At 36.3% G+C, this 24,840-nt stretch overlaps 1 protein-coding gene across 2 annotated transcripts in view; it reads left to right on the forward strand.

Moving 5' to 3' along the window:
- Positions 1–2,637: 2,637 nt before the first annotated feature.
- The window catches only part of LUZP2 (leucine zipper protein 2), a 498,752-nt gene continuing 476,549 nt past the window's right edge, over positions 2,638–24,840 (forward strand). Inside the window, exon 1 of one of the 2 annotated variants that reach the window (XM_066251151.1) lies at positions 2,638–3,047. Coding sequence is in view for 1 of the 2 variants with exons in the window: in XM_066251149.1 (XP_066107246.1) it covers positions 2,986–3,047 (62 nt within the window). In the remaining variant the exon portion in view is untranslated. The remainder of the gene's footprint in view (positions 3,048–24,840) is intronic. The other variant, XM_066251149.1, reaches the window with a different exon arrangement.

Genomic DNA, 24,840 nt, shown 5'->3' on the forward strand with positions numbered 1-24,840 from the left:
GACACTTCTTCAAAGAAGACATACAGATGGTCAATGAGCATATGAAAAGATACTCAAAAATTACTAATCATTGGTGAAATGAAAATTAAAACCACAATAAGATATCACCTCACACCTGTCAGAATGGCTAGCATCAATAAACCCACAAACAAGCATTGGTGAGGATGTGGGGAAAAGGGAAACCTTCTGCTCCATTGGTGTGAATGCAGACTGGTGCAGCCACTGTGGAAAACAGTATAGAGTTTCATCAGAAAATTAAAAATGTAGCTGCTTTATTACCCAGCAATTCCACTTCTGGCAGTATATCCAAAGAAAACTAAAACACTAATTCAAAAGAATAGATGCAACCCTATGTTCATTGCAGTGATATTTATAATAACCAAAATTTGGAAGCTGCCCAAGTGTCCATCAGTAGATATCTAAAAAAAAAAAAATCTGTGGTACATTTACACAATGGACTACTACTCAGCCATAAAAACAAGGTCATCTTACCTTTTGTGACCCCATAGACAGACCTTAAAAGTATTAAGGCTAAGTGAAATAAGCCAGTCAGAGAAAGACAAATACATAAGATTTTACTTATATACAGAATCTAATGAACAAAATAAACTAACAAACAAAATACAAACAGACTCATAGATACCAGAGAAAAGACTGACAGTTGTCAGAAGGGATGGGGTTTTGAGTGCTAGATGAAAAAAGTGAAGGATTAAGCAAAAATAAACAAATGCATAGTCACAGACAGCAGTACACAGATGGTGTATTATATAATTATACACCTAAAACTGTATAATTTTATTAATTATGTCAAACCTCAATAAATTCAGTAAAAATAAAAAAAAAATGACTACTACACTTGATTCCTGTGATTAAGGCACAGATAATAAGGTCCCTCTTGTTATGTAAACAAGAATGTGTTCTATAAATCTTTATGTTAGCTCTTAGCATATACACCATTTTTATTACCAAGTACTGTTGTATGTCTTTGTTGAGTATGCAACTCAATGGTCACCTTTGAAACTGAATAGGAAATCAGTTCTGGCAGAACCAAAACTGAAATACATTATTTTTCTTCGAAGTCATAGTTCTGGTTTAGCAAAGTGTAGTACAATTTCCCTACTTAAATGACATGCTATTCACCAGTGAGCTGATTTGTGTATGCCCGGTTCTATCTGTTACGAATCTTACTATCGCCCAAGGAGCAGGCATCCAGTTTGCAAAAGTTATTACTCATCTATTTTAGCCAGGAGTTTTAAAGCAATATCTGTTCTGAGTGAATGTTAAACTTTATTCCCCTTAAAAGGAAAAACAAATCAGTAAATTAGATGGTTAATTATTTCAACTTGTATACTCTGTAAAATAAAGGGTTTATAACAAATACACTTTTCCTACAAATAATGTCTTAAAAGTTAAGTTAAAGAAGGTGCTTAATCCAAATTTTACTGTACATGGCTCATCCCTGAATAACGGAATATGAGCTGAACTTTCTGCATAGGAATTCCTGCAGACCACCTGACCTTTGCTCTGAGGCCTTTAGTACATTTTAGTGTTCATTGAACATCAACTCCATGTTAATCACTCTGGCCTAGTTATGCTGAGTGTAATGTTCCAGGTAACAGCAGAGTTTGCTTCAGATTTAGAAAAACCCAACTCTTTGTTTAAAAAAAAAATCCAGCTCAAATAGATGATTTTTAGTTTCTTTATCTCTATATTAGGAAATTATATATATATATATATATATATATATATATATATATATATAAAGTCTCTTGTGAGGATCAAATGAAATAATGTGTGAGGATGTGCTTTATAAACATTTACTTAACCAAGATATCCTACTGGAATATCAAAAATATACCATGTTGTAAAGATCCTAGAATTGAATATTTCAGTAGATGTTTACCAGAATTGCTTTTGCAATATGTTATTTTGCATTAAAGTTGTATTTCATTTTACTAATTAACTTTTTTTCACAATAAAGATTGTTAAATATAAGAAGCCCACTCTTTAAAAAAAATGGAAAATATAGAAAACAAAACAACACATAAAACTTTCTGCCTTCTAACACCACTTCTCCGAGTTAATGACATAACATTTTGGTGAATTTCTGAGTTATACTTCCTCATCTGAATAAAACAACCTCTTCAGGTGCCCGAAATTGGGCCATCAGCTCCAACCCATACATGCAGACTGAATAAAATCAGAGGAAGGTCGGAAACCTTCAAACCCAGAAGCAGCCTTCTCAACTGTCCTGAAACCCCCTTATCTATGGTTCACGTTGGAGGACTAAGGAGCTTGCCGTGGCATTGTGGGCTCAGTGTACATTTCTGGAGGCTGCTGACTCCTGCTGTCCTTACGTACACATCAGGCGAATCATTCTGTATTTCTAGTTAGGATTATATTTTAGACACTCTCTCCAGAGCCAGGTATTTCCAAACACTGTTTTAGTCAGGTGAGGGACACCTGCCCGCGATCTAAGCGTGTGACAGTCTTTCCCAGGGACTCGTCTAACCTCCTGCGGAGCACGCTGGTGCAATTACTGGCAAATTAGACTTCTCCTCGACCCCGCCCAGCTCCTCCCCATCCTCCGGGAAAGCTGAATAAATGATCAGCCCCGTGCGGGTGTGCCGACCCGGCGAGCGCAGCCCGTGGACCGGAGCGCGAGGGGCCATCGCGGCGCACCTCCTCCCTCTCCCCGCGCCGCCTCCAGCGCGAGTGACAACGCGTCCTCCGGGCTCGGAAGCGGTGGCGCCGCGCGAACAATCCCGGGCAAGGCTCAACTCGCCGCTGGTGACATCACTCCCAAAGATACTCTCGCTCTCAGTGCTTGCTTTCGCAAGGCGTTTGTCCGTTTGTCCGTTTCCGCCTGCTGCTGGAGAGGGCTGATCGCCGGCCAGGGACAGAGCCGGGCACCAAGGAGAGGCAGGACCCGGAGAAGACGCGAGCGAAGGCAGCGAGCGAAGGAGGACCCCGGCAGGCGACAGCATGAAATTCAGCCCAGCGCACTACTTGCTGCATCTCCTGCCGGCGCTGGTCCTCAGCACCAGGTGAGTCCAGGAGCGTGCGGGACCTGAACCCAGGGGCGCTGCTTGCAGGTTGGTCCTACTGCAGGTCACCCGTGGGGACCAAGGACAGACACTTAAGCTGTTTGCATCTACCGCTTAAATTCGAGGGTCCCTCTAGTTTTAGGGTTCAGAAAACCTTTGGGGAGAGCAGAACCCTTTTCTAGTTATCTCAGTCCTTTAAGAAAGTCTCAGCATTGCTCCCAGCGAGAGGACCAAGAGCTTTCCTTCCCAAAGACGTGTCCCTCCCGCGCTGGTATTAGCAAAAGAGAACACGCAGTAACCAACGCACAATAAAGGACACGGAGGGGCCAGGCGGGAACTGTTACTAGGCAGTATCTTTACATTGGAGCTGTCACAATAGTCACAGAGCTTCCTTGTCCCTCAAGTATGTATGTGTGTTATTTTAAGGTCCGGGAACCAGAGAAACATGGTTAACCCCGGAAGATGGTGAGCCTTACACAAAAGTTCCTGGACTTCTGAAAATGGCCTGTTTTAACATCTTGCGTAGGCTTAGCGGTAGGAATTTTCATTTGGCGGTCTTATGAGCAGGTCTAATTAAGGAGCACACGAGGTGATTGAAACTTAGAAGACACTCTCAGAGTGCTGATGCAGGGACCCTAGTCAGAAACAATTAAATACTGTACTCCATCACTGACCATAGACCGGACATTAAGCTCCAGCACAGAGGAGCTATTTTAAGTGGCGTTTAAAATGCAGTGATTGAAAAGAGTTTTGTGACTCCTCACTGTTCATCGAGTCCCGAAGTTGGTGATGGGCTTGCATTCTTCTTCCACAAGAGCAGCACAAGGGTGGACTGTTTCATTGCCCAGCACTGAGCCTTTATTCTGCATGCCCTTAACATCATATTGGCAGCCACCTCTTTCCCTTGGCTACTATAAAATAAAATAACCCACACAAGATGAGGATCTTTTCAAACCTATGTGAATGGAAACATTATCAGAATGTGGATCTGATGGAAAATGAAAAGGAGAAAGGAGTTGTATCTAATTCTGAAATTAAATGTGTGAAGATAACTCATTATGTATGAAAAAATCCAGGCAGTAAAATTCTTGAGTGCATTCCTAATCTACATATGCTCTCTAAGACTCTTGTAGCCAAACTTTCTTTTTGGTGTGAGGACTGTTAGATTTGGCCCTGATAGTTGATGAACATAATTTTTCCTTGCAAATAAAGCCCAGGTGACTTTCCCAGATGAAAATAAAATGATTTGCAATCTTCATGTTCTCTGAGGGTTGCTGGTCACTTCAGTTCACAAAATGTAAATAATTTTAAAATCACTTTGCTGTCCGTTATAATAATTTACTCCAGTTACAGAGTTCATTTTAATATTTGTGGTTTACTGTAAGCAGCTCAATGCAAATTGTGCATCACAACTATTGAGTGAATTGCTTTGCCATTTACTTAGAACTTTTGTGTTGTGGTTTAATAATTGTGAAGTTTTCTAGAAAAAAAGGTAATTATCAAAGTTTGACACAAATTTTTTGCCTCTTAACATATATATAAAATAATAAATATTTAAACAAAACCGAGACCAGAGTGGTTCTAAAAGTACATTTGCTTTATATGGATGCTGTAATCTAAGTGGCATAAAAGCTCTAAAGTCACTAGTTTCCAAAGTTTTAATGTTGGTTACATAGTAGAAAGAGTAACAGAGAATCATCATCTTCCTTTTATGCAAGTTGTAAGTTTTTAAGGGTAATTTTTAAAAAGAGTCAACCCATTTATTACCAGAAATATTAGAACTAGTCATTCCTAGTTTGCTCTAGGCATGAAATTTCTTTAGTGTTGATTGTATGTAAAAATTGTGACAGTTCTTTATATTTTCTTTCTTGCTTACTCAACAAAAGGATCGTGATGGACCTAAGAGAAACTTTTCATAATCAGTGGCATGTCTGTTATTGTGATTACTCAGTAACAATTTGTTTTACTGGATACCCAGAATACTTTGTGACAGTGTTCACACTAAAAAATGAGCATGAGACTACCAGTATGTCATTTTGCAAGAAGAGATTGTGTTTTAATGTACTCTAACAGAAGGCCATTCTCTTTGTAATATTTAAGAGTTGTTGTAGACATAAGGTTTAATGTGTAAGTTAGAACCTCACTTGTACAGGTTTGCAAGAACAGTTGCATTAGTAGAGGTGAGTTTATTGTCCTGCTGAGAAAAGCAGTGTAGCTCAGCCATGACCACCTGTGACAGGTGGTTTTCTAGCCAAAGACTTCTGTTAACTTAGTTTCTTAGTCGGTGGTCCTGTGTGTGAAGCAAAAGGCATTTCATATATTTAGACTGTGTTGAATGCATTAGCAAAGTGACTCTTGCTAGATTTTCCTGCAGTCTTTATAACTCATTTTTAATTGTCAATTTTTTTTTAAAGTGTGAGAAATGTAGATCTGAGACTCTTGATACAAAAATGTATCTGTTTCAACATCTCTTTCTCTGGGCCTAGCTCTTTAATGCCTTGCTATTATCTCTCCAATAGGTTTAAAGTTCACTTCTATTTTAAAATACAAGAATGTGTTCAGTAAAAAAAATGAGGAAACTAGACAGTAACTATAGTATTCTATCCACAAAAATAAAAATTCTCAAACAATTCTGCTTTTTAAACATGAATTTTTGAATGTCTTTCTGTTTGTGTTTGCTCCTCATTTACACCTTTTTATAGCAACTTTAGATGCCATAAAATTCCATAATTTTCATCACAGTAAATCATTTCAATGCCTCCCACTTGGAGTTACTTTATTTGCCCTGAAAAAAAGCTAAATGTTCACCTTCCACAATAGCTAAGAATTATCTCTTTTACTGGTAAACCCCATTGAATTATAAAGAGCAATTTAATTTTCTGACACTTCCTCTTTTCTGTTTAAAAAGTTCCCATAAATTCAGAAAATTTAATTTAATGTTATAAATATGTGGTTAAAATAGAAACACATTTAATTTGTGTACAAATAAATTAATGTGGTCAAAGAAAACAAACATGTTGGTTTAATAGCTTCAGAGTAGACTGACTATACATTTTAAATAGCCTCATTCTATAGAAGGGTTGAATTGCAATTCCAAGAAAGCCAGCAATTTACTTCAGAAAGAAGTAGCATAGGTACTAAAAGAAATAGCAAATTGAAAAAAATCTTTAGAAGTTCTTGGTGAAAAAGGACCCATGGAGTGCTGGAGAAGCCTTGTGCTTTCAGACTGCTGAACCTCTGTTGCTTTACACTGTGATTCTACTCTTGAAGCCTTTGGTTTATTAAGTTTTAAATGACTTAAAGGGGAGAGAAGCATGGCAGGGGAGGAGTGAAGGTCTACTGACTTCTGGTGGTTATCCACTGAGGAAAAAAATTAAGCAGATGGTAGGGAATAGTCCTCCCAATAGGAGTCACCTTACAGGTCTCTACAGTGCCCTCTGATCAGCAATCACCACATGTTTACTTTGGAATCCATTTTTAGAGGATACTATACATTGAACATGCGCCAGGCTCTCATTTGTTCTGTGCTTTCATCTGTCCTGAGAAACAGTTTAATTTATAGGATAAAAAAAAAAGATAGACATCACAATAAAGACATAATAAACACCCAAAGTTTTTATTTTAAAGCATATAAATCTGATGTAGGAAACATTCTTATTTTAACTCCCCCAAACTGATCTGTGGTAAAGTGGAGTGATTCTCCCAAGCCCTGTACATAGTGAGTGTGGTCACACACACACACCTTTAATCTGATCGCACACGTATTCCATGGTGATTGTCATTACCAATCTGTGCACTAGGGTTAGAGAAAAGTCTCTTCTAAACTAAGAAGATAGCAATCAACTGTTCTGACTTCTCAGAATTCCAATTTGGAACTTAGTTGCCTATTTCCAATAGCAGCTTTTTAGATGATTTACAGTATTTGGAGATTATTTTATTCAATTCAATTTTCCTATGACTAGTGAAAGGGAAATCTGAACTATGTATATTTATGGTTTGACTGTACAGTGGTCCTAGACCACTCTCTATGTAATTGAAAGAAAGAACTTGACCTACCAACCAGAAAACAAAAATTACTGAAACTGCTGAGGGGTATGTGGTTCTAATGAAATGATGTTTTCTCATGTTATGAAAGTGTTTGTGTGTGTGTGTGCCTGTCTTTAACTGACTTCTGAAGGAAAATTACTTTAATAAATAGGGGTAAATAATTTAAGTAACCTAATTACACAGATAATGTTTAAATCAAAGTTTTCTTCTCTGGAAAACAAAAATAAATCAATTTCTATTTGTCTTTATAACCTTCAGAAATCTTTTTTATGTTTTTATTAGCATATATTAAAGTGTGTTTGCAATGAGTCAGTTACTGCATAAGGCATCAAAACAATAATATAATATATTAGCTACAAATGCATATCCTCATATTCTATCATGTGCAGAAATAATTATGTATAAGACAAAGTAACAACCAATGTTTCTGACAAAGGTGTAAGTGTGAATAGTGGAAAGAGTGAATGATATCAATTAAGGAGTATCAGAAGTAACTTCTGTTTTCCGAGGATGAGAGAAATAATATTTTATAATTGTATTTAATAGTGTAGACCACTTGCTGGCTGTGAAGTATTGGGTAAATATCTTTACTTCTCCATTCGGTTCTCTCGTGTGAAAAATAAGACTACATAAAAACTACCTGTGAGGGTGTGGTGAAGATTTAATCAGTTCATGTATAAAGAAAGTTTACCTGGAACATATCAAGTGCTCAAAAGAGTCAGACTGTGCAGTATTACTATTTTTATGAAATCTTTCTAATTGTTCTGGATATATCAGAATAAATGGGAGGTTAGATACAAATCAACTGGATGACACAAAATGAACAAGAATGACTGGCATCACCCAGAAGATAGAAAATATTAGCAAAGAAACTGGAGAAATAGTGAAGATTACTTGGCAACCAGGCTGGTTCTTTCAAAAGTGCTTTGGTGATACTTTTAGCTTAGATCGTGCTGTGTACTTTGATGAATACCATGAAAAACTGCTCTGAGGTCCACAGAAGGCAGCTGAAACAAGAACTCAGAACTTGCCCCAATCCACTTTCTGTTCTATCCTGTAAATGCTCTCCATGATCTATCTCATCTGCAGTCAAGCCACATTTATATAGTTGGTACATACAATATATTCAGAACTATTCTAATTGTTGTGGAGTATAAAATAATTTTAAAACTAATTCTCTGATGATATAATATAGAACAACAGGTTATTGTCAAAGGTAATTATAGTTGTTGAAAAACCGTTTATTTGCCTATACTAGGTCATTTTCAAAATCCATAGCAGAGTCATTAATAGTTCCCATCTTTGTACACAGTTTAGCTCTAAAGAGATACACTTATAATGGTTTCTTTTGATCTCTCAGATGTATTGTTAGATGACATTTTTGGTGACCTTGGGGTCTTTTTTTTCTAATTTTAATGGGGTGACATTAATAAATCAAGGTACATATGTTTAGAGAAAACATCTCCAGGTTATTTTGACATTTAATTATGTTGCATACCCATCACCCAAAGTCAAATTGTCTTCTGTCACCTTCTATCTGGTTTTCTTTGTGCCCCTCCCCTCCCCCCCTTTCCTCCTCTCTTCCCTCCCCCGCCCCCCTCAGTAACCACCACACTCTTGTCCATGTCTCTTAGTCTCATTTTTATGTCCCACTTATGTATAGAATCATGCAGTTCTTAGTTTTTTTCTGATTTACTTATTTCACTCCGTATAATATTATCAAGATCCATCCATGTTGTTGTAAATGATCTGATGTCATCATTTCTTATGGCTGAGTAGTATTCCATAGTATATACATGCCACATCTTCTTTATCCAGTCATCTATTGAAGGGCTTTTTGGTTGTTTCCATGTCTTGGCCATTGTGAACAATGCTTCAATGAACATGGGGCTGCATGTATCTTTACGTACCAGTGTTTTTGAATTTTGGGGGTATTATTATTGAAGCTATTTCCTATAAATATATTTCCTAGCTAAACATTTGTTTATATATTTCTTACCTATTATGTCTATGCTGTGTGTGGCATTGTTCAATGGGAAACACACTTAACTATCTTATAAAGATGAGATACTAAATATGTTCACTTCCATCATTAATGTATGGTGATATTACTTTTCATTGGTGGATATGTCCTTATATTTTCATTATGACCCATGAGTAATTTATAGTTATATAATATTTTTTAGGGTTAAGTGGTCATAGATTTAACTTTATATGTGCATATCACAAGCTCTTTGCCTTTGAATAGGTTTCTCAATTACTCTGAGACTTAAATTTCTCTTCTATAAATTGGAAAGGAATGATATTCAACATTTAGGGTTAAAAAATATGTTAAAGTTGTATCTTAGTGCATGCATATAACTATACTTGTTGTCTTTTGGGATATCCTAAGAATATATTAGTTATTATTTACATAAAGATTACAATTTATTGTGTTGCTTTTATACTGGATACCTTAAGCAACCAACACCTAATTTAGTGATATTATTAAAAATCAAAATAAATGACCTGACCAGATGGTGGCACAGTGGATAGAGCATCGAACTGGGATTGGAGGACAGGGTTTGAGACCTCAAGGTCACCAGATTGAGCACGGGCTCATCTGGTTTGAGCAAGGCTGACCAGCTTGAGCCCAAGGTTGCTGGCTCAAGCAAGGAGTTACTTGGTCTGCTGTAACCTCCTGGTCAAGGCACATATAAGAAAGCAATCAATAAACAACGCAAGGAAGAATTGATGCTTCTCATCTCTCTCCATTCCTGTCTGTCTGTCCCTATCTGTCCCTCTCTCTGACTCTGTCTGCCTCTGCCACAAAAAAAAAAAAAAAAAAAGAATTTTAAAGTTCTTGACTGGTATAGCCCAAATAATAAAATCATAGTTTTATTTTCTAGTAAGATTCTTCTGGAAGCAAGGTGGGAAGAGAATGAGCCCAGTGAATGGTCCTTAGAAAAAAAATGGAACAAAAACCAGAGAAGGACTTGCTGTCTTTCAGAGTAGTCTTTGCAGCTGAGCTATGGTATTGGCAAAAGCTAATGCAGCTTCTGGGCCAGCCTCCACTTCACGTCCCTACAGAAGATGTTACTTTCTGTGGCTTTCTCTTGTCAATCCCCTAGAGGGTTATGAGGATTTCTAATTTATTACCCTTCAGACTGATTCAAAACAGAACTCTGATCATCTAGAAGCACTTACTAAGTGAGGAGCTGATTAATGGGATAGGGGTTACAGGAAACGTTTTCCTTGTTACATGAGTCAAATCCAAAGACAATGGAATCAAGCAGACTCTGAATCAGTATTACTAGCTACATGACCTGGAAATGTCGATTAAGATTTTTGGCCACATTTTTCTCATCAATAAAGAAGTGGTAACAGTGTCTTTCTCATAGATATTTTTCAAGAGGATTAAATAAGGTACCGTACATAAAGAATAGTGTCTAGCACAGAGAAATACAACAGGGTTGTTTTTTTTTTTTCCCAAGCTCATGCAGATAATTTCAGGCCAATGTGAAAGCCATTTCTGGATCACCCTAACCAATCCCAGTTATGAGAACTGATTAAACACCTATAACGTCCTCTAGAAAAATAAGAAAAACATGTTTGACCTGACTTAGTTTCCATTTTGAATGTAAAAAGGATGAATTATGTTGATTGATCTGGTGAAATATTAAAAATAATTATTAAGACCCTGGCCGGTTGGCTCAGGGGTAGAGCGTTGGCCCAGTGTGTGGTGGTTCCAGATTTGATTCCTGGCCAGGACACAAAGGAGAAGTGCCCATCTGCTTCTCCACCCCTCCCCCTCTCCTTCCTCTCTATCTCTCTTCCCCTCCTGCAGCCAAGGCTCCGTTGGAGCAAAGTTGGCCCTGGGCACTGAGGACGGCTCCATGGCCTCTGCCTCAGGTGCTGGAATGGCTCCAGTTGCAGTGGAGCTATGCCCAGATGGACAGAGCATTGCTCCCTAGTAGGCATGCTGGGTGGATCCCAGTCAGGTGCATGCGAGAGTCTGTCTGCTTGCCTCTCTCCTGCTTCTCACTTCAGAAAAATATAAATAAAATAAAATAAAAAATAAAAATAGTTATTAAATTATATTACCTTAATTAATATCACATGAATGCCTTGATTAAATTTACCTAAAGATGACAGGTCCAAAAGGTATCTTTTGATACCTTTAAACTCAGTCAGACATCATAAACCCCAAAACCTTTTGACAAGTTGAAGGTTCTGGACTTGTATAATTAAGTGGTCTTATAATGGAGTGAGGTTGGTCATGATCTCCATGGAATGGGTGAGAAGGGGCTAGAATGGCAGAGGGAAGTGAGACCTAGCACACAGGGCTCCTTGTATGCTGTGTGATTGGACAGAGATGTAGGAGTGAAAGGAAAGTTCCCCAATACTAGCCTTCCTGTTTGTTAAAATTTTTTTTTTAAACTAAGGCTTTAGTATTGGACAGGAAAGGGGAAGGATAAAACCCTCTAAAGGATAAAGGAGGCAAGAAACTGAAGTGACAGGTTGGCAAGAAGCAGAGATGGTTGAGGAAGCATATAGTATTGTTAAGAGCATGTAGCTTTTTCCTTCAGATGCCACGAAGTGAAATGTGAGCTCATTCCACAGATAAGAAGTTCACATAAAATATGGGGGCAATCTGTTCTTTTCGGGATACTCTGATTAGAGAAAAATATTGAAAGATATTGAATTCTTTTTTTGTGTGTAATATATTTATATATATTATATATTTCTGTGTAATATATAATATATATATATATTTATTTCATTTTATACAACATGTAAGTTATGGGCTCGGCCAATATTTTTTAGCACTAAGTCTTGCCCTGGAAGTATGTTAGATGCTTACTCTCTGTCACTTAACCCTCACTTCCTGGCAATGCATAGTACTTATATATGTTTTATCACTAGGAGACTGAGTTTTGGACACTTTAAATGATTAGCCAATATTCTCTCAGCTGGAAAGTGGTCAGATGGTAGCTCATTCCTGAGAATTGCTTCCTGAAAGCAGCTATAGCACTGTCTATAGAAACTAATCTCTGTAGAAAAACACACTGAGGAAAAATGTAATGTTTAATACAAATAAGAATGCTGAGACTAAACCATGTTGGCAAATAGCCTTATGTTTTCGTGGCTACATTAATGTATTCTTAAAATAAATTAACCAAAGGAATTCATTGTTTTTGTCACCAGCCAAGCTGAAACATTTATTATGAAAACAAAAGTTGCCAGCTAATTTCAATATATCTGTGTAGAAAACATATATCTCCTTAGATCAATGTTTCTCAAAGTGTACTCCTCAGTATAGCTAAATGAGAATCCCCCAAAATGCTTGTTAACAAAAGCAACTTCCTGATCCCATCCTAAATATATTAAATTAGGTCCTTTGAGGAAGGAGGCAAATAATTTTTATTTAAGGTGGAACTGGATGCTTCTGCTGTACAGGAAAACTTGGATACCACAATTTCAATACTTAAGAACTAGAGAGTCTAGGTCACCTCGATATCTTTGGCATTTTCTCAGTTTGGAAACTACAGCTGATGTCAGGAGCTTGGAACAATGGTGATGTTTTGGCAAAAAAAAATCACAATTATTTTTACATATATATATATAAAGAAATTTAAAAAGTGAGTATCATGTATCAGGCTGCATTTATCAGTCATTATCTGAACATATAACTTTCGCTAAAGGGCTAAAAGAATGTTCATATAAAGTTAATGATGTCAAACTATATTAGTTTGATACATCAAGGGCGTACTCTATTTAGAAAGCACTTGACAGCAAGTGAAATCTAGGGATATATGGAGAAGAGTGAAACTTAACTCCACCTCCCACCTCGTGTTCATCACTTTAAGTTGTATGACAAAGAGGTGATGAAAACCAAGACCTAAACATGAGGATGGATATCTATATCTATATAGATAGATATAGATATAGATATAGATAGATATACATACAGTATATAAATGTGTGTTGTTTTCTACTTAGGGCAGGAAATCTGAGTTTTAAGACCAAGGAGAAGCAATAGTTAGCCTTGTAAAAATAAAAGTTTTGATCTCTTGCTCTCCAATCTTTCCCATTTCAGTAGTTGGTTCGTATGATGTGAAAAGTTGTTGTTTTTTTTCAATTAATTTTCTGTCTTAAACACAATGTGCAGCTATGGCTGGAATATTGCTTTATTTCTTTTTCTTTCTCTATAACAGTTAGTTCTCATGAAATAACAAAGAAAGGCATCAAAAAAAGGATACAATAATAAATAATAGCTAACATTTTATATCTTAAACCAAGTTAATCCTCACAATGAACTTCTGGGGTGGTTATACCATTGTTGCCTCCATTTTATATACGTAGAAATTAAGACACAGAGGGTCGGATTACTTGCCCAAGGTCCTAAACTGGTAGGTAGTAGATTTTAAATTCAAATGTTAAATATACAAGGGAGGCCATTCTCTTCACCACAATGCTGCTGTTCCTCCTAGTCTGTGAAATAAAACACTAGAATAAGCCAATGTCAGCCCAAGTGTCACCCTTACTCATGAGTTCTGCTTTATTCAGTGAGAGATGAAAAGAAAAATATAACTTCCTATCAGATATACTTCAAGTTCACAACCAAAGATGAAAAGTTCTCATTAAAGTTCTAAATAAAATAATGTTTATCTTGGTTTTGATTATGAAAACAAATAATATATTTGTATACTATTATCTGTACTTATGGATGCTTTTCCCCAAAACCACACCAGTAAACTGCAGTGTTCTACTGCCCAGCTGCGGATGGCATCCTTATGGGAACTGTGGTGGGAGCCAGACTGACCTGCATGCTCCTCGCACCTCAGTACCTGCTACCTGTGTGGTCCCTCACAGCTATCACAACTGCTTGGGCTCGTAACTTAGTTTTTTAAATGTACAACAGTAGTTCGAAGGTTTTTTTTTTCCATGTGTAAGAAATGTACTACACAGTTCTCTAGGGTTGCTTTATTTTATGTTTTTCCATACTCATGAAGGTATTTTGTAGATTAGAATGTTAGGGATTAGAGAAGTGAATATATCTATGGTCATGAGATTACTAAAAGGTAGAGTGAAGTCTGAGCCCATTTTAATAGACATAGCCTCCAGGTGAGGAACCTCAGACAATAGAAGCTAAGAACAAAATTTGTGGCATCAGGTATTTGGGGAGTAACTCAAAGACAAAATCACGCGCAGAATAGTGTAAAAGGGACTGTGTCATACACGCACAAGGTTGCATGACCCATGGGGTCTGGCACACATTAACTTTATGCCCGGTTTGTACAGAAACCCTCCCAACATCCCCATGTCATAAATATGTCACCTTTTGTTTTGCAGATATGAAAAGCAACAGGCACAAATCATTTGAACTTAATCTATTTTGAAAACTGACAATAATAATAATAATAATAATAATAATAATGGCAGCCAGAGGTTTTCCTTAGGGAGTTTGCTTTTACTGAAGCTGCACTTCCAATGATAGTCAGAAGATGTCACTGTGAAGTACAAAGTACAGTATAGTCATAGCTCTGTTCAAGATTTAACTCACATTCGTCTCAAAATTAGTATCTAATAAAACGGCTTGATTTCATGTCACAGTAATTAACATATAGAATAACATAAATATATGTATGTGTATTTGTGTATATATGCATGTGTGTATATAATATATACTACATAGTATACATGGTATAATATATACTATTTTAATAAATCATATATATTACACATGTATATTTTATAGTTTTCTGAGAACTATTCCTTGAAGGTGGGTTTTTTGGTAACACACTGCTGTTAGTTTGGTTCTACTCATCATTACAGTAATTCTTACATGTTCAATGTCCTCCTTAAGAGGAATTAGACTTGAAAATTTAATAATATACCCATTTTCCTATATACTTTTATACTCAATTAACAACATATTAAAGAGATTAACAAGGACAGACTCAAAGGCTGGTGGGGGATTAAGCATCATGTGATGGGGACATAATATCTGAAATTTATAGGTTACATTTGAATTTTCATACATGCCCATACATTTTACATCTCCTTGTGTAGCGACTAGGAATAATCCCATTTTATCAATAAAGAGATTGTTTGTATTGACAACTTGGTGGTCTGGACCTATGGCTCTGAGTTCTACTTTCACAGTATCAAAGTTACGTTGGGATTTAGATTTAGTGCCTTCAGCAACAAACAAACATTAGCTTCTCAACTTCCCGAGGCCTGGAAGTTCCAGACTGAGGTTCTGGCAAATCCCATGTCTAGTGAGAGCACTCTTCCTGGGATGCAGACGGCTGTCTTCTCATTGCATCACTGTGTGATGGAATGCAGAGAGAGAGGCACACTCTGAGGTCTCTCTTTATAAGGGTACTAATCTCTTCACCCTCAAATGCCCCACCTCCTAATTTTATACCAGTGAGGGCTGGGGTTTCAATATACACATTTTGGGAAAACATAAAAATGCAGTTTGTGACATGCTCCTGGCTAACTCCTGTGTCTTAAGAAACGGGTAGAGTTTGGTGGCTCAGAGCAACCCTACCTGGTATTAGATTGTGCTGGTCCTTGTTTTTAATTTTAGAAGATGAAGTATGGCTACTAGCCTGGCAGGATGAAAGGAACTGGTGCATATGCAGCATTTGATATGTTTTTTCATACAGAGTTTGGATACTGAACATTCAGGTTCTTGGATGTGCCATAAAACTCCAAATTATAGTGTCCTGAACAAGATATGGGTTTCTCTCTTTTTCACATAAGAGACACACAGAGGTAGGAAATGCAGGGCTAGTTCATTCTCCATGGTCAGCAAGCAGGTTCGTGTTATATCTTATGTGGACCTGAGTTAATTTTACTTTCATCAACTCCTTCCTTCTTTAAGTATCATATATAATATATAATTGTGATTGTTATATATATATAATGTATTAATATAACATTATGTTTTATCTTAGTATAATATTACATTTTCTTAACCTAAAGGTTTATTTTTTAATTTAAGCTTAATTTGTAGACCTCTAAAAGTACTATGGACCTGAGGCACTATCCCCACTGTGCCCAATGGTCACGTTAGACCTGTCATCAGGGACCCAGGCTCTTTCCAGCTCTCAGCTCTGCAGAGGCAATTCCCCTCAGGGCCCAACAGGACTGCTGACACCCAGATCATCCTTTTGAACAGCAGAGCTTGGAAGAAGAACATACCATCCTTTTTTACAAATACTTCTCTTCTGTTGGTCTGTACTGAGATAAAAGGGAAGGGGAGATGTATAGCCTTTTTACCTGGACAATATATTCAAGTAAAGATCACAAACTTCTCTGAAAGATAAAAGAATGAACATTGTAATTGTTGACATGACAAATAAAAAATGAAGTTACTTGGGATTGCTATTGAATTCAAAAATGATTTGATCATGTCTGAGCTAGAAACATCTATACATGGAAGTATTCAGCATCATAAAATGGTTAGTCATGATTTTATACCAATCACTGATAAAATTTTATTTCATTTTATTTTGATAATTATTGTAGCAATTACGAGATTTGTCATGGACCAACACTATGTCTTACAGGATGTTCAGATATTAGGAAAACATGATTTATCAATAGCTACTTTAATTGTGACTTTATTTAGGAATTAAACATGTAAGGATAATTTTTTTGAATATGCTCAGAACCTGGATGATACAACCCATATGGTTCTGTCTGTGCTTCTTCTCTGTCCACCATCTCTCTCTCTCTCTCTTTTTTTTCACCATCTCTTAAAGCTAAAATAAGTTTCAGGTCTAAAATGTGGACCCTGGACTCTAGTTGCGAAGCTTGTACCACGGAATTCAGAATCTAATTAGTACCAACCAAAGTCTAAATTCTGGTAGAAAAGCATAAATTGCTATTTCAGGGAGCCACTAGCTTTTGTCTACATGGAACCTTTCAGACGCTCAATGTAGCAAGTGTTTATCCAAAAGAACTAATGAGGAGGTGACAGGCTGGGAAAATTGGTATTGCCAGACAGTGGAGGGCCATGTGAGAATGAAACTGATTTAGAGTTTTGATGTGTGCATTATGTTTTGATATTGTGCATTATGCAAGCATCATCAAGGTTTCCTGGCTGTGTTTTGTAATAAGAAGTACATCTGTCAGGGGCAGGGGGAATCACAGACCTTTGAAAAATATAATGTTTTAAGGATAAGTGGTGAGCAGTAAGCACAGTTCCATAAACAGATGCCTGTGGTGCATCATGGGCATTGAGCTACAGTTTTGGGAAGGGTATCTGTTGGTGGAAAGAGAAATCTCCCACCAAAAATAGTGGCTTTTTGTTGTGTTTTTTTCATAATATTTTATCTGGCACTAAAAAGGACATACGAGAAAAACTGGCAGAGAGAGGGAGATATATAGTTGGTGGTAATGAGTCCCTTATCCCTCATTCATAGTGAAACTGAGATTAGAGTAACGTGAGGAGAATGGGTTCAGAATAAGTGAGCGTGCCTCACATCTGAGTGACCCTGAACAGATAGACAGCTTCCACATCTTAGGCAAACTAGAAAGGGAGAGACCTAACAGGCTGAGGCAGGAATGTAGAGGGCATGCTCTGGTATTAAGAGAAAATATATAATAAGAGCATGCCCCTGCCTCCCTACAGCCTGGCATGCAACTGGATACTTATCGATTTCACTTTGTGGAAGATGGTATGGTGACATCTTTATGTGGAACCAATTGAATTTATGCTGTTTATGTAAAAAAAATTCATGCAATTCTGTGGTTAGATTTTTTTTTTTGCATCCTTCTGTTGCTATGGTTGGATACTGTCAAGAATGTGGAGATAAGGTTATGATAGCAGTATTACATGAAACTGATTACCGGGACAACTTTTTACAAAACCTCACACCTCTGGTGTTGGAGAAAGCAATGCTGTTGGAATAAGCCCCTCAGACGAGAACACTTCTGTTGGAGTGCATAGCTCAGGGAAAGCCAAACTCACAAAGCCAAGGAATGGATGGGACCCGCTAACGTCATTTAGGGTTGAACAAAAAATTTGAGTTTTGATATGACTTTGCTTTATAAATCCCATAAAAGAGAGTAAATGAACTATTAATAACAAGAACAAAAGTTGTAGTGGACAATCACTGTCATTAAGACTTTCTGTGATTTGAGCTCTAGAGTGAAGAGCAAGGAAGGGTACAGAAGGTCGATTCTTTGCTGTTTTCCAGATTTGTGGGGAGAGATGAGAGCCAGGAAGCCTGTCATAAATTCTTGGAAATTAATCCATTAACCCAGGACCTCTGTTGCAGGGGTTGTAGATTCATCCTGACGTAGCTTCTGCAATCATATACTGTGCCCAGTAGTCCAGGACGTGTTGGCTAATAGGAGGGAAGTGGATAGTTATGCTTGGGAGGCCACATCTTCCATTACTGTCTTCCTAAAGGAGAGATTTAGTCTCCTGAACCCAAGTGACCCCAGCTATAAATGACATGAGGCAACTAGCAAGAGTAATATCTTAGAAATGTATTGGTTTAATAATAAATATGTGTAAATTAAATCAATTAATATTTACTAAGCAGCTAGTATATGCTAGAAAATAATGTTGAGTGCTGGCAAGCCCAGTCACATAGATGAAGCCTTGCTAGATAGAATGTGAGTGAGACCAAATGTCCAAAGAGAAAAGTTCCCCACCTCTGGAAATAGAGAGGAGAGAATTATAGATGTCACAGAAGCAAATGACTTTTTTTGTGGGTTTCAACACTTAAAGGAAAGTATTCAGGCAAAAATTCTACTTGAGAAATAAATTTCTGGAAGGGAGTGGCAATGTATTTAATGAAACTAAAATTAATAATAACAGTAATATTAATAATAAAATTCAAAATAGTGATTTATAAGAAAAGACTATAAAGGATAGATGGACAATTTGCCCATTTTTATACTAAAAATATATCCTTCTTATGATTATATAAAGTTGGATTAAAATATGTCACATAAATGAATTTTGTATCATTTAAGGAGCCCAAGCAAATTTTACATTGAATTTCTATATAACTAATGTATTGTAGTTAATGTATTGTCACTATACACAAAGACATTTTTATAATTTCAAAACATGAGTAAGATACTTTATTGGTTTAATGAATAATGGATACAGATCTGACTTTGAGCAGGCACCATACACACTCACACACACACACACACACACACACACACACACACACTACATTTTTAGCCTTGTATAAAATTGTATAACGACTGCACAGTTTTGCACAGTTTTTATCACAGTAGGGAATCTGATTTCTCAGGATATAAGTGAGCCAAAAGTCCTCAGGATAAGTTCCTACTTCCCTCAAAGAACGATAGAATTAGAGAGAATGCAGCAGGCAGAGAAAATAACATAGATCTTCCAATGAGTTAACAGAACATGGATATTGTTTCAGTCAAATATACAACATCCTAGCATGTGGAGTTGTCATATGAAGAAGTGACATAGTATAATGGATTTTAGAGATTGTTGTATATCTTGGTACCTGGTCCAGATTTTCTTCACTATATTGCCCCCATTTGCAATGGCTAACAAACATCTATCTCCAGAAAATTGGCCCTGAGCATGCTGAGATTGACATTCTTCCCCTAACGCTGAGCTTTATTCATCCTTTCAGAGACAACTTCTCTCATCCCTAACCTCCCCTGAAAGGGTTCCTCTCCCTGCCCGAGGGTATGAGTATATTTTCTCGCCCATCTCACTCACCCACCTATGCTTAAGTAGGCTTTTTGCCCCTCCCTGGGTATTATACACCATCTCTATCCATGATCCCGCTGTCCCCCCAAAACCCTGGGGCTCTCTGTACTGCACCCCTATGGCCAACCATGTTTCTGACTAAGGCATAGGTAAAACCAGAGGCCTCCTGCCTTACTGTGGGTCAACCTCTGCAATTTGTGCTCCAGAGCTTCCTTAGGAACCTAATGAAGCTAGTCGTCTGCTGTGACCACTTTCTTGCTGAACGTTTTTGACCTATCATGTTTGCTTCTCACCTTCTTTCGGAAGTATTCATCCAGGTAAATTAATTTCCAAAGGAAGCCCCTCTTAGCCTTTACTTTTAGGGAAACTGACCCCAGCTAAAGGATTATCCACCTGAGTTTGAATCCCAGTCTTCCACATTATGGTGTGATTTTATGTGAGCTGTTGAACAATTTTTTTTTATTTTGGTTAGTTTCATTTGAACTGGGAAAATAACCAATCTCAAAGTCCTGTTGTAAAGATTAACAGATTACAAATCTAAAATATTTGATACTTACATAATTTGCTACTTTCTTTACTATTTAATTATGGAAATGAATACAAAACCCAAAGCTATTTCTATGAGCTGAGAGTAGGACTGATGTGAATATGAACGTCTGTGATCACTCACGTCGGAATAAGCGCTAGCTGTGAAAGGATCCATGCCCCAAAGCATTCTGTATGGCTTTTTCTTTCTCCAGGTTTGAAAATTTCTCATTGCTATCTATATTATTTTTCTCGAGTAATCCTTTCTATGCAAAATACAGAGTATATTTTTAAATTATGTTTTCTATGCTTTAAGTTGAATCGTAGAAATGAAATCTTATTTGAAAAAGGCAGTTTCCTGTCCAAGGAATTATTGCTAAAGGTTAAGAATTCTATGCATGAATATCATCTTTTATGTAAAAGCTTTCTACTATTTCTTCAATTTCATACTTTTTTTGTCTAAACAATGACTCAAAAATTATTAACCATTTTAATGAAAGCATCAATCACATCACTTGCAAAAAAAATTTAATTATTTGTGGCAATGTCTATATTTTTTTCTTCAAAAAAGTTTAGAAAGTTGGATTTATCAGCTAGTTGAACATATTTAAAAGAGAATTTAATCTTGATTTATTGAGAAATGTGTTGCTGCTCAAGGAATTTTCATGTTATGCCTGGAGAAAAATAAAATTTTTGTGTCTAATGTGGTGTATAAAAAGGGTCTTTTTAATTACATCATAGTCTTGTCTTCTTATTGCTGAGGAAATAATTATCCTCCCATAAAATAATAATTTCCTTCATCCTTTGGTTTTTTAAATGACATATTCCAGAACTGTTTTTAAAATATGAGCTAATTAACACTTTTTATCCTTTAAGGTTCTACTGCCTTGTGAAATAAAATGAAAATGTTGAAGAGGAAGCTATTTTTTGAGATGGAGATATTAACAGGCCTTTAATTCATCATACTTTATTAACAAATTAAATAAGAAATAATAGGGAATAAATAGACAGCACTTAAGTGTTAGATATTATCTTATTTCATCTATTTTTGCTTACTTTAATTAATTTAACACATGTGACCTATAGGTGAGTATACTAATGCTTAGGTGGGAAACTTGTTTCTGCTAGTCAACTAGTCAATGGTGGAATCTGAATTCTAGCCCAGAGATGTTTGAACCTATGGTCTAGGTTCTTCATAACTTTAGCCTTAACTGTTAAAGTATTTTGATTATTTTTAAGAAAAAACTGATATTTCTATATTACCTTTATAGTAATATAGAAATATTATTTACAATTTGATCTGATGCAAAATATAAAGCTCTTTGAAGATATATTTTCCTTCCTATAAATCTTTAGGGAGGAATCTTAATTAACTTGATTTGATTTTAGTGTAGGCTTTAAATATCTGTGTCTACCTGTATTTTTTTTTGTAGGTCTTTATTTCTTGTTCCCATTCTCTCTTTCCCTTCCTTTCCCTCTACTGGCTTCCAGCTCTGCCAAAATGAGCCCCCCCCCACCCATAACTAATAAAATTGAATGAGAACTTCAGTAGGCAAACAGGTTCTTAGATTTTGGTGTTTGGAATAAGGCAAAGTGAACTCTAGGGATAGAAGATTATAGTTTCAGAAACAAGAGATATTTTATCTCCAGATAATATAAGGAAGTGTAATAGTCTGGGTAAGAGAGGTGTGCAGGCTCTTGCTCCTTGAGAAGTTATTAAAGGGAATGTTTATTGAGCCTCCCTAATATAGTCATAAGAATATTAAGTGAAGATTGAAATGCAAAAAAAAAAAAAAAATGATAGTGGACAGTGGATCGTAATGTAAAACTATTGAATTGGTCTTTCCACTGTTTATTTGTTCCTAGTTCAAAGCTAGCCAGTAAATAGAGAATGGCTTCATAAACTAGTTTATTCTCACAGTCCTATTCTCTTTTCTAAAGCCTTGCTTCATATTTTAACTATAATTGTTTTTTCAGACACTCTAATACTTTATTGTAAATGAATCTTGAGTTTCAGAGAGTCCTGTATTTCGTAGAAGAATATGATCGACCACCAGGGAGAATCTAGGAAGTTAAATGTAAATTTAGTGAGAAAGACAAAGATTGAATTAAAGTTTCTTTTGTTCAATGTTTTATTGTTTTCATATACAGTATTTAAAAACACTTTGTCTTTAAGTCTATTAAAAGCACAATGAAAGAAAAGAAGCATGAGATTTCCAGGATTAAGATTCGATTATGAGCATATTAGAAAGATAGGCCTAGTCTCCCTCTAAAACTTTCCCTGTGCCAAGTCCTTTGGAAAGGAGCTGCATCCATCCAGGATGAATTTCAGGGAGGCCTCTCTGCACTCGGACAGGAACTTGTCTTCTCATGTCTTTTGGGGGGTGAGGATTTCATTTGTTTATTGTCTGTTACAGGAGTTGTACTTCAGATTTTAGTAATGTATTGCTCTCTCAGTTATCTTATAGTAACAGTATGCATTTTCAAAATAAGATTAAAAACAAAAAACAACTACATTTTTTCAAAAAAATATTTTGGTCCTTTTTCTTTTCTTTATTTTTATTTTTAATTTGAGAGTAGACACAATTATCAGGAAGTTTTTCATTTCAGCCAAGCTTTAGACATGGAAATATTGACAGCACAGGCCTGGAATATGTCTTTGCTCCTCTCTACTAACTCAATGTGACACCACCAATAGCAACTACTGGTGTTTAGACAGTCATAAATGCTTTATTTCTATTATCTCATTTCTTTAGTTCCATTAGGCACCTAAATTTATTATCTGGTTTCAGAAACTTCATAGGTGTGTGACTTTAAGTAGCAAAATGTGACTTTATGATGCATAAAATCCCTAATATCTCGGATCTTTAATTTGGAGAATTTTAATGGGAGGGTTTGAATTTTGGAGATCATATTCTCACAAAGGGTAATCCGGTAAAAAGACAGCTGTCAAGTTGCAATAAAATTATTACCAACAGAATGAAGTGAATCACATTTTACAAAAAGTTGCTATCTACTCCAAAACTCACTAGTGTATGACCAGACCAGAAAGAACGTTTGGAAATGGAACTGTTATCAACATGAAGGAAAGATAGAATTGAAATGATTGAAATGAATATCTGTGTTTGTGATTGCATTAGAATATTACTTGGAAATACTCTCTGCCATGGAAACCAGGTGTGACTTTTGTGGGTATTTTTTAATTTTTTTTTTTTGTTCAGGGAAGCATATATGTACAACAAAAGTCTGCAAGTTACTGTGCTTGCACAGAAAAATATTTGTGTGCAAATTTAAAATTCAATAAGTTGGTAACTAATAAATAGTTAGTGGAACTTTTACTGATAGAAAGGGGATTGGGAAATGTGGTCTTGTCTCTTTCTTACATCTTCCTGAAGGAGAAGATGGTACAATGACACATGGGGAAACATAAATTCCACTTATGCAAGATCTGAAACCTGGGCCCGACTAGATTTAGGAAATCCAAATGCTGCAGTTAGATAATCAATCATGATACCACAAAGGGCCAGAAACTTTGGGGTTTGTCAGCAAATAAGATAACTCATTAATTAAACACATAAGAGGTCAAAATATAAACTATTCAATAAAGCTCTAATATTGTCATTGTAGAGAAGTTAAAATTCAGAAGCTATAGATAGTAATGTTTTCTGTTTTTATTATTGTTACTATTATTTTCATTTTTCAATTACAGTTCACATTTAACACCATTCTGTGTTAGCTCCATATGCACAGCACAGTGAACAGAGAATCATGCACCCCAGAGTATGGTGCTCTTCTGCTTCAAGCACCCACCCAGTCTCACACAGCCATCACGACAGGGCTGAGGACATTCTCTATGCTGCAATCCACTTCTCTGTGACTATTCTGTAACTACCAATTTGTACTTCTTAATCCCTTCACTTTTTTCACCCAGCCTCCTAATACCTCTCTTCTGACAACTGTCAGTTTGTTCTCTGAGTCTGTGAGTCTATTTCTATTTTCTTTGTTCATTTTGTTTTTTACAGTTCACAGATAAGTAAAATCATATGGCATTTATCTTTCTCTGTGTGACATATTTCACTTTTCATAATATCCTCTAGGTCCATCCATGTCATCACAAAAGGTAAGATTACATTTTTTACGGCCAAGTGGTATTCCATGTTTGTATATATACCATACTTTTTTATCCTCTCATCTACTGAGGGCACTTGTGTTGCTTTTATATCTTGGTTATTAAAACAATGCTACAAAGTACATAGAGGTGCATATATTCCTTTGAATTTGTGCTTTAGGTTTCTTCATATTTATGTCTGGAAGTGGAATTGCTGGGTCATAAGGCAATTTCATTTTTAATTTTTTGAGGAACTTCCACAGTTTTCCATTGTAGTTTTACCAATCTGCACACCTATCAATAGTACAGGAGGTTCTCTTTTCTCCACACTTTCACCAATACTTCTTGTTTGTTGATTTATTGATGTTAGTTAGCCATTCTGTGAAATGGTGGTATCTCAC

Source organism: Saccopteryx bilineata, chromosome 1 (assembly GCF_036850765.1).
Source record: "Saccopteryx bilineata isolate mSacBil1 chromosome 1, mSacBil1_pri_phased_curated, whole genome shotgun sequence".
Taxonomy (NCBI): domain Eukaryota; kingdom Metazoa; phylum Chordata; class Mammalia; order Chiroptera; family Emballonuridae; genus Saccopteryx; species Saccopteryx bilineata.